This window comes from Buceros rhinoceros, unplaced genomic scaffold (genome assembly GCF_000710305.1).
Source record: "Buceros rhinoceros silvestris isolate BGI_N320 unplaced genomic scaffold, ASM71030v1 scaffold23658, whole genome shotgun sequence".
Taxonomy (NCBI): domain Eukaryota; kingdom Metazoa; phylum Chordata; class Aves; order Bucerotiformes; family Bucerotidae; genus Buceros; species Buceros rhinoceros.
In genome coordinates, this window is record NW_010428921.1 from 1 (window position 1) to 11,434 (window position 11,434).

Consider the following 11,434-nt stretch of genomic DNA (forward strand, 5'->3'; position numbering starts at 1 on the left):
CAGGTCATTAATATATGAAGTTAACTTTATATTACTTACATAATGGGTATTAAATCAATATTGAATGCTTAATAAATTTGTTTCTTTCCTTTAGGCTATTTATATTAGTTGATGGAGTGAAAATTATAATGACTTAAAGTGAAATAGTCTTCAATTTAAGAAAAATATAAAATTATTTTAAAATATAGTACTGCATGGAACCGGTTGTTCTATTTTCCTTAATTGTCATGTATTCTGCCATGTTCTTTATCTGCTTAGTGAATTTACAACTAGCACAGCAGGTAGTGAATTTTTAATAGGATCTCTTCAAGGAAGGAGAAGGTCAGTATTAACATAAAAATCTCCTTTAAGAATTGTGATGCAAAGGTTTCTTAGCAGAGAACAAGTGTTGCTGCAAAACTAAAATCTGCCACAATGGTCAAGTAAAAAGATTTCAGAGTTAATTTAGGAAAAATATGCCTCAGTATGACACCATTACTGTCAGTCAATGGTGACTGAAAATTACTTACTTTGTTGGTATTAAATACGTTTGTTGCAAGCAAAATTATGTAATGTATAATAATTATCTAAAAAACCCAACAACAACAACAACGTTAAATTACTTGTCTTAATTAATTACTGCTGTTAATTTTCTTCCTTCTCAGCTTCATTCTGACCAGGACAAGGGAGATGGATCCCTCAAATACATTTTGTCAGGAGATGGGGCTGGAACTCTTTTTATAATTGATGAGAAAACAGGTGACATTCATGCTACCCGGAGAATTGACAGGGAAGAGAAAGCCTTTTACACCCTGCGTGCCCAAGCTATTAATAGAAGAACTCTGAGACCAGTGGAACCTGAATCTGAGTTTGTCATCAAAATCCACGACATCAACGACAATGAACCAACATTTCCAGAAAAAATTTACACTGCTAGTGTTCCTGAAATGTCAGTAGTGGGTGAGTGCTTTATACTGGGGCAGAAATGCCTGTTCTGTGTTGCTTGACGAATAATTTCCCCCTCCTCTGAAAAGTCAGTCATGTTCGGAATTCTACCTCATGGATGAAGTATTTTAAATTTTGATTTGTTTGTTCAAATATTGGAATTGCATCCAGAAACAGGTTTTTTTGTGATTTGAGATCTATTTCTACTTAGAATATTCAAATTATTATAGTGATTTGGAAAATAAATAAAACGTAGTTAACGGTGAATCACTTTCCTCCTTAAGAACTGTTAGAATAAGATGACTGAACAAGCCTGTGAAAAGCTTGAGGAATTTTGCCTTTCATTTTCCCTGGGGGCCCTCAGTGGTGATAGGCACTGAATGGAGCACTGTCCCACTTTCACTCTTTCTGTGCCTGAGGACAGTTATACATTTACTCGTGTGCTCATGTTGCACTGCCTGAAGGTAGACACCCCCTTTAATCTCTTTGCTTTCAGTTTTGCTTTCCAGTATAGGCACAAATCCTCTCATGCTTTCAGTTTCTCCCTTGGCTCACTCATGAATGGTAGCTTGAAGAATCTTAAACAGCTGTTTGAGTTAATCTTCCTTCTGTTTGCGATGTATTTTCAGTTCCTATCTGAACTACAAAGCTGTGGCCTCAGTCATGCTGCCTGGTCAGATTCATAAACAATAGCATTTTGGAACATGATCTATTATTAATTAGTGCATACATTTCTATAGGAAGAATTTTGAAAGCTTAAAAATATACAGAATATCTTTTAAAAAAATTATACGCACTTATTATTTTTATAACTGTAGACATAATATTAATTTCTAACTATTCAGAAAACACACAATAACTTCAATACCTCTTTTGGCTATCAATATTATTTCAATTACTGCCACTACCTGAACAGTGTTTTGAGATGTTTTATATGTTTTACTTTCCTGAGCTTTGGAAAATGTTAAAAGAGCAAGAAAATACATAATTACTGAAAGACAATGGCCTCAGCAAAAGCTTTGGAGCAATATGTGGAAGCATAATACTAATAATTCTCTATTTTTAATAAGACAATTCAATCTTCTTTTAGTTTGCTATTGAATCATTTTTGAAACTCCCAACATTCAGCAAACTAGTCCACATAAACAGAACTGAAAACTCTTCTTTCTTTACTGTTCCAAAATCCAACAATATGTAATACTGATTTATTAAATTACTGATCCATTCTCTAGAATCATGCATTTCAGTAAACATATATAGCTCTAGGGAGAGGATCTTGAAAGAGCATTGCTGCGTTTTCTAGAGGCATATGGCAAGATTAGAGTAGGGTGGAAAAAAGACGTATTAGAGCTTCTACTTTATTTCTCATGTTCTTTCTATAAATTCCAGAAGGCATTGCTTAAAATATTTTTGGAAAGACTTTATAAAATGATTCAGTGTTTTCATTAAATGGTATGTGTTTATGTTTCTGTTAAAATTCGGCTAAAATCTATTGATGCCTAATTTTGTCAGTGTCAATTACATAAAATTATTCTTTTTCTTAAGTGTTCTCAAACATCTAAGACATTATTTCAATGATTCTAACATGTTCAGGACGCAAAGTTCCAGTGTATCTGTATGCCCATATAGATTATACAAATTTTGAATGCCCACATTTGGCTGCACTGAAACTAAACAAAAAAAACCATGATAAAAACAAGAGATAAATTGCCAAGAAAAATATTTAGCATATTCAAAAAACTACACTGATGGGTAAAAAACCCCAAAAGCTTGGATGTATATAGAGTATTAACCCTGCATCTTACATAAATAGTTGTGCTGAAACAAAGAGGCTTTATTCTGTCAATAAAATGACCATGATTTAGAGAATTATAACTAGGTTAAAATCTATCATCTTCCTGGATTTTATAAATGTGGTCACTCAGCTGCTAGACTACTGGCTACCTGATCAGTAGAATTTGCTTTTAGCTTTATGGCTGATACCTGGAGGCATACGTTCATCTGTGATCTATGAGCAAATGACGTGTTTTGATAAAATATTACTCAAAGCTGATACATTTCTTCACAAGAATAATTTTCCAACGTATACAAATCTACTCTGTAATTTCAAAACCAAAAACTAAATGGAGAAAGGGAGAAATGTTCTAAAAGAACCAGCTGCATAAAACATTTGAGGCAAATAGGATTTTTCAAGTCAGTTTGTTAAAAAGTCTCCATATGTATTTGTATGATAATTAAATATAAGAACACATAATTAAAAATATTTTTGGATCAGTACCTTTTTTTCAGACATCATATAATTTAAGCATTTTTAGTACAGAAACTTAAATGAGGAATTTTTGAAAAAAGAAACAAAAAATTAGTTTTGTTATGGTAACAGCACTTCCCCAACAAAAGGAAAATAGGAAGAAATTCTTGCATTGCTCTATTTTGCTCTCTCCAGATTATTTTTTTGAGTTATAGTATCGTGAGTAGCTCATTACTTGTCCAGTATTGTTGGCCAAGAGCGAAGAAAGTGTCAGACTTGACGTAAGGAACGCAAAGAGAAATCGCAGTCTTGGGAGTAACTGTACGTTGCATTGAATCTCTCTCCTGTGGTACTTACTTCTGTGAGCACACAGACACGTATAACCTTTCCGTAAGTGTCTAAAAACATTAAGAGGTGTTTAGCATATGAATATTGTCTCAAGCATAGGTACCAGATAGAGAAATTAGAAAGCCAAATTATCGTGGCTCTTATTTGGGCAAGTAGATAAGAATTACATTGTTCTGTAATTCATGCTATCAGAACTGGAATATTTTCTCTGTCTAGTCAGCATAGTCAACATAGCACGGCATTGCACTATATTTGGGAGTCAGAGAGAGAGAAACAGATTGCTGGAATCTCACCCCACCTTCCCTGGGACAGGCCCAACATGCAGACAGGACATGTGACACGGGGGATTCCCTATCCTCTCTCCACCTGGCTGAACACAGTGACTTAAGGAACAGGGGGCAATGGAAACAAGTTCCTGCTCAGCACCGAAGGCGCAGCTCCTCAGTGACTACCCCACCCTCCCAGGTGACCTTGCATAACAGGTACAAGACTCTGCAAGTGGAACCAAACAATAACAAGGATGAGTGTCCATCTAGGATGAAGGTGTTGCCAAGGCTATGTTGGCCTACACTCTGTGTCAAAACTGCTTCAGTAATGAAAAATAGAGGAGATATTGTCATAGGGAGACTGTTCTGAGGGCAATGGAAGCCCCAATATGCAGACTAGATCCACTTCTTAGGGAAGTCTGCTATCTCCCTGGGGCACAAGTTAAAGATATGAAGAGAAAACTTTCTGCGCTGGTATGGACCTCAGATTATTACCCATTATGGATTTTTCAAGTAGGCAGCAATGAAGTTGCAATAAGAAGTCCAAGAGCAATCAAAAGAGATTTCAGAACCTTGGGATGACTGTTTACACATGCAGTGTTCTCCTCTACCCTGTTACAGGGAATGATGAAGGAAGAGACAGGAAGAGCCATCAGAACAGTACTTGACTCCGAACCTGGTGTCACCAGCAGAACTTCTGAGTTTTTTGATCACGGGATGGTCTACATGCCACCAGGCCTGCTGGCAACAGATAGGGTACACCTAACTCAAATGGGGAAAAGGATCTTTGCACTGGAGTTGGCAAGGGTCATCCAAAAAGCTTTAAACTAGATTTGAAGAACGAAAGGGGTAAAACTGGTCTCACTGGAGATAAGCCTGGGGGCTGCACACCAATGTCTGAATGAGGTTCTTCAGTCTGCTCCACAATGTGCTGATTACACTGGAGCACATCTGAAAATTTCTTTATACTAACATGCGCAGCATGAGGAATAAGCAAGAGGAGCTGGAAGGTTTGGCCCCCTCCCAAAGGAAAAGTGGCTGGTAAAACTTTGACCCTTGATATGGATTGATATGGGTATAAAGCAGCTAGTTGGTAAGATCTCCTGGGAATCTGCTTCTGAAGGTATTGGGGTCCATGAATGCTTTTTAAGAGCCATTTCTTAAGAGCGCAAGACCACACGATTCCAAAGTGTGAGAAGTCAAGCAATACTTAGAAGGAGTGGCAGAGGTCACTCATTTTGTTCAGTCTGGAGAAGGCTGAGAGGTAAGCTCATCTCAGTCTACCACTGTCTCACTGTAGGACTGCATTCTCAAGACCTCTGCTATGATCTGGTGCCCGCACTCTCAATCCCGTTACTGAGTATCACTGTTTAAAATGGATGGGCTTCATCTTACCTCTGTTTAAAAGTGTCAAAAAATATTCTGCAGTTTTGCAACTATGTTGTCTGTAGACACCTGTACTGCAACCACAGTGATGAGATATTCATACTAACTCTATATGTGCTCATCAGAATGCCAGAAAGACTACAGACATGGAGGCATATCATCCTCATATGCCTCATCACTTTTAGAGCTACACTGTAATGCAGATAGTAGCTAGAGTTCAGAGCTGTTTGGTTTCTCTTTGTACACTTTAGGTTTTCCATAAGATTGCATATATCATTTATCTCATTGGTATACCACCATATCTCTGTTACTAATAACTGAGTAAACTGGAAAACTCTTAATAACAGTATTTCTTTACTAATTCATAAAAGAAAGCAGTTATTGCCTAATGTCCTGCTTTCTTCACCAAAAGCATCCAAAGTGCACAAGTAGCAAAAATGTGCAAGAAGCATCAGTTTGAAATAACTGGAATCTGAGGACCCCTTGGAGTGCAGGGTTTGCTCCATCCTAGAATGCCCTGTACTATAAGGTACTACAAAGGAGAACAGGTGATAAGAAAAGACTTCTAAGTCTTTATCTGCTCCTCTGCCCTCACCCTCAAGGTATCGAATCATGATGTAGCCATACGCCAACCCCATTCAGACCTGAAACAGCAGTTGTGATTTCTTCCTCAGGCTGTGGTATTAGCCAGGATGCCTGAGAATATGCCTATTTCTATTATGGAATACAGTATCTTCACAAAGGCCCGTAAATTCTTTGTTGTCTTGTTCATCTTTCTCCTGCTGTTTATTAGTCATAGGAAACCTACGTGGAGAGGTTGAGAGATAAAGGCCAGCTGCAGGTTCTTGCAGTTGGGTCAAAATTACTGGATTTTCTTCTTTCACTTTTTTCCTTTCCTTACTTTCAAAGTACGACTCTGAGTCTTATGACTCAGAATATTCTTATAGTGTTGATCACAATCTTCCAGCCATCGTATTTACCTATCTCTTTCTGCTCGTTAAAGGTTTCTTTTCAGAACTGCGGATGACTCTGTTTTCCTCCATACAGCTTCTCCCGAGCATTTCGCCTATTGGTATCTTTTAGTCAATCTTTCAGAATTTTCTGTTATTAGACCTTTTTTTTTTTTTATCATCACATAATTTCTATTTCTCGATTTTTCTCTATTCATCTGTTGCAGCCTATGTATTCTCTAATCATTCCTTATCCTTATTCCATCCTGTGTCTTCGGTGCTGGTTCTACTATCCACCATGCTCTCTAGCTGGTCTATTCCCGCTTCTGAATTAGAAATATCAATGTAATCTTCATAAAATGTAACATCCCTCTGGGTTTACACAGGAACTACAGGTTGGGTGTCCCACAGTTAGTCTGTTAGCTCTACCTGTGGTTATCTTCCTGTCTTTCCCTTCTGACAGCTACTATTGCTTGGCTTTCTCCCCAGGCTTTTTGTACGCTCCCCCCATTAGTACTGTTCCACCAGTTCCTGAAGCTTAGTCCTCTCTGCCATACCACTTGTCTTATAACACTTTCTTCTTGTTCCCTATCAACAGAATATCTTTCAATTTTGTATAGTTCCCTCACCAAACCCTCTTCCATATTCCAACTTACAACTTCATAATATCAATAACGACAGATTTTGAAAACCTAAATTTTTAAACATTTTTTTTACAAACTCTATTTCACTCTGCACACAAATCTGGCCACAAGGAGATGGAATAAAAAAGGGAAAAAAATCCAAACCAAACCCCAAGTATATATTCTTTTTCTTTAAAAGGTACATCTTAAAAGAACTGACAATATCCACAGATGTTCTTGTTTCCAGGTTATTGTTTTCCAAGTTAAAAGATACCATGTAGCTGAAGACCTTTCTGACATGAACTTCCACTTCTTTTCTGTTATTTTGCTGCACTAAATAGTTTATTTCGACTATGTGACATTATTTCCTCTTTTTTCTGCTAGAAAGAGCAGAAAATGTTTATTAATGCAACTTCTTATTTGTATGGATAATTTATTAGAGAGGGTACTTGCTCTAGTTAAACATCATACATCTCAGCTGGGAGTAAGGAAACGGAAATAAAAGTTTCAAACTCAGCTCTACAACAGATATTCTGTGGATTCTTTTTCCTATTTAATTATCTTCAGAGATTCTTATCTAATACATCTACATCACAAATGCATTGTGAGGTCAAAGTCATTAATATTTGTGTGGTGTTTGAAGAAGGGCCAAATATATTAATTACTATTAAAGTACCACACCCTAGGGAGATGCAAACATTATAATTAAAATTATGTTAAAATATCCCTCCTGAGAACTACAATAATCTGACAAACCACTGTTTATTTCTGGGCCTGGCTCGACACATTATAATTCTAGTTTATTGTATAATAAAATTTGCATGTATATAAGGAGGAATTGCAGAATTCATAGGTCTTATTAATAACATGGCTGGTGCCGTATTCTCCAGTGTATTGTCACTGCCTCTTTTATGCACTCCTACAGAGTCCAGATTAGCCTTTACATCTTCATCACAAGCAGCCTGCACCAAAGTAAAAGTCAGAGTGAGGCCCAGACCAAGTAGCGCCGACTAAGTCACACCCACCCTGTAGCATTTAAACCACAGCATGACTGATCATCTTCAATGCCTTCGGATTTCTGGTTCAGGTTTCAAACCAGAGCAAACAATGTATTTGTAGTATTGAACATCACTGGTCTTCCGTGACTTCTGTGAGCCAACGCAAAGCAAACCAAGCTGATGGTTTGACAGCTGATGGGCACAACATAACTGACACACTACTACTGTTCACTTCTTTGCATGGTTTCTGTCAGGTGTTCCACGGGAACCGGTGATCTCTTGGCAGAAGCCTAGACAGCATCTCTCTCTTCCTCTTATCAGCAAGGGCCAAGATCCAAGTGGTGACCTCTGAATCCTGGGTGACACACAGAAGTGAAGTGCCTTGCACTTTTCCTGCCAGGTACCTGACCAGCGGCCGGTCAGCAAAAGCCAACAAGCTGAGGCAGCATTAAAAATTGCGTTTTATCCTTACTGCCTTTGGGTAAAGGGGGGTACGTTGCCCTGAGCACAACCCCCTGAGTAAATCGCACTGCGTGATACTGATGAAATTAAGCAGCCCAAGTCTCTTCCCATTGACTTTAAAGGGAACAGGATCAAATCTACAGTTTTCAGAAGGTATGTCTGATAGATTTTATCAGGTATATACACAGCCATGATCATTGCACCTAGAGGGAAGGATACCTGATACGATTTCTTCTGTTTCATGTGTATGTGTATTAAAATAGCATTAATTAATACATTGCACATGCATTATGACACTCATAACTGAAGCAGCAGCAACTATTAGACATATATTACATTTCAGAAAGAAAATTTAGGTGCTTATTTTAAAGCTATTAAACAAGTACTTTAATTTTCTCCCAAATTATCTTTCAAAGTCAATCCTGCATGTTTTTTTTTAACTAAAATGAAATTAAAATCTCATCCAGTTGACCTATTAACAAATACCGCTGATTAGAATATACAAAGGAAACGTGAACATTAGAACAAGAAATAGCTGTTGCATGCAACAGAGACACACTATCACCTTTCATAGGTTTGCAATGTAGACTTTTCCAGTTAATGCTGTTGTGATAGATGCCTTGAGGATGACTGTTCTGGTTTTTTGGGTATACAGTGGAAGATTTCTAAACTTTGTATGGATAATGCCATGTTGATAAGTGTACTTGGTGGCTTGATTTTTTTCTATTGCCTTTTTTTTTTTTCACTCGTCACACTTAAGTTACTGAACATGAATTGTTCTTATCTTTTACACAACACCTCTGTTATTTCAGAGCAAATATCCTTTAGGAGGAAGTATACATTTTAGCACTGCAATTACCTACATGTTAAGATGGTCCAAAAAGTGCATGTCAGAATCAAGGCAATACTCCTCAGAACTTGAATATATTCAACAAAAAGTCTTCTGTATGTTTTAACAGAATAGTTATATCTACAAATGGAGTTCAGCGTGGCTGTAGATGTAAGGTATTTGTGAATAGGACCGTTCTATCACCCCTACATTCTTATATTTTAAAGATGTTCAGATTTTCAATTTCAGCCTTAGTCTAGATGATCACTAGTTCAATCACTACTAAAGTGGAAAGTATTCATAATTTTTATCGTATTTTTTCATTATACTTGTGTAGCAATTTTTTATCTTTTTAAAATTTCATTTTTGCTTTGAGGATTTATTCTGTTAAAGCAGTGATTTATTCTGTTTTATTATCAGTAGTAACATAACCAGGACTTTGCCTATTATGCTTTCTTTCTGACATACAAGTAGTTTTAGGGACTCATTAAAACAAGTGTACCTGTCCTAATACAGTCGGAAACGGTACATTTCTGAGAAGTCAGCTGTGATTCAACAGTTAGGCACATGCTCATCCCATTGATACTGGTGGAACTGTTCACATAATTGAACAACTGACTTGTCAAAAGCAGATTTGTTGTCATCTTGTGAAATCCCAAACAAACTGAGGAAGCTTAGAATTTACTTCCATTTGCCTTTCTATGTATGTTAGCAAAAATATATAATGCAATCAAACTATGAGAGGGAATAAATAATAGAGTCAAGTGTCTTGGATTTACAGGTGCTTTATTTTGCAATATTTGGCAGTATGTGATGGAGGGTAAGAATTGAGATAAAAGGTGAAATAGTTTTGAAAATCTTCTAATCCTCACAGTAGCCCGTGGCTATGACATGCAGTCAGGGGCATAAAATGATTTATTTTCTTTTCCTTGTTTATTTTCACTTCTTTCCTATATAATTAAAATCATATTTGCACTCTATGGAGGTACAGTAGGGGAGATCCCTGTTTATATACTTTATTTCTCTGTTGGAAGGCTTCAACAGAATGTAGAATTTATTTTGCTTCAGCAAGAAATGGCAGAAGCAATGGTAAGCATTTCATGTTTTGAAGAACTGGTATATTCCTCTAAAATTGAGAGATGGTCTTTAAGATTATAAAATTCACTGAAGTCTAAATAACCAGCAGATTTCAAAGTCCATATGACAATATTTCTTCCAGTAGTACCTATCTGTATTAACATTTAGCAGGTAGGATGAAATAATGACTAGTTTTTCCCAGGTTCCAGTGACCTACATAGGCCCCTTTTTCTGTCACGTTCCTGTATGTGTCATTCCATATCATGTTGATATCGTTCGACATAGAAAAAACAAAAACAAAACCAATCTGTTCTAAGAAGGAAGAGGAAGCAAGTATGTAAGTATGAAATTATTGTAGCTGGGTAAGAATAAGAATTCAGTTCCACCAGAATTTCACTTTTCTAATTAGATCTTAATCTCACTTGCGGGACTCGGGAAATTTAGATTAAATTTACATAGAATGAGATCCTGAAATAGGGAAGAATGTACCTGAAGTTGACTGTAAGATCATAAATATATTTGAAAAGTCCAGTCAACATTAGCTGAAATTTTCTTTGGAGTGTGCTCGACTGGAAATTGATGTTCTTGGAGCTCCACCTAGTATTATGTGAAACTAAGCTGACTTTGAATGTTTCAGGTACTTCCGTGGTGCAAGTTACAGCTACTGATGCCGATGACCCTTCATATGGAAACAGCGCCAGAGTAATTTACAGCATACTTCAGGGACAGCCATACTTCTCTGTGGAACCAGAAACAGGTCAGGAAAATTGTAATTATTTCAGTTTACCATAAATTGTAGACCTTGTCTTTTTCACTTAAAAAAAACTTAAGACTACCTACAAAATTAATTGTAAAAACTAACTGAAATTAAATAGTATTTATTGGGGTTTTTTCTCATAATATATAATTCCTGTAATAAATAGAAAAACTTAGAGTTATTACAGCTGACACTGTGAAGCATAAGTAACTTTACAGTGGTACTATTGATAGCTTAAGGACCTGAGTAACAGCATTTCTGATAAAGGCAATAAAGGTTTGTGTCCTAGATCTTAATGGTTCTATTTGGACCAACAAAAGGTGTTCTTTCTAACTGTAAAACTTGTGCACAAATATCTTACATCAATTTTAGCATAAAATGTAAACTGGTGTATTGGGTTTGCATGGCAAGGTTTTGGTAGTGGGAGGGACTACAAGGGTGGCTTCTCTGAGAAGCTGCTAGAAGCTTCCCCTATGTCTAATAGAGCCAATGCCAGCTGGCTTGCAGACAAACCCTTCACTGCCCAAGGATGAGCCCATCAGAGACAGTGGGAGCCACTCTGGGGT

General features: G+C 36.9%; 1 protein-coding gene across 1 annotated transcript in view; it reads left to right on the top strand.

Moving 5' to 3' along the window:
• Positions 1 to 644: 644 nt before the first annotated feature.
• Positions 645 to 11,434, top strand: part of LOC104499014 (cadherin-10) — a gene marked incomplete at its 5' end in the record, with an annotated part of 20,637 nt that continues 9,847 nt past the window's right edge. Inside the window, 2 exons of the mRNA XM_010142464.1 lie at positions 645 to 939; positions 10,749 to 10,868. Of these exons, the coding sequence (XP_010140766.1) occupies positions 645 to 939; positions 10,749 to 10,868 (415 nt within the window). The remainder of the gene's footprint in view (positions 940 to 10,748; positions 10,869 to 11,434) is intronic.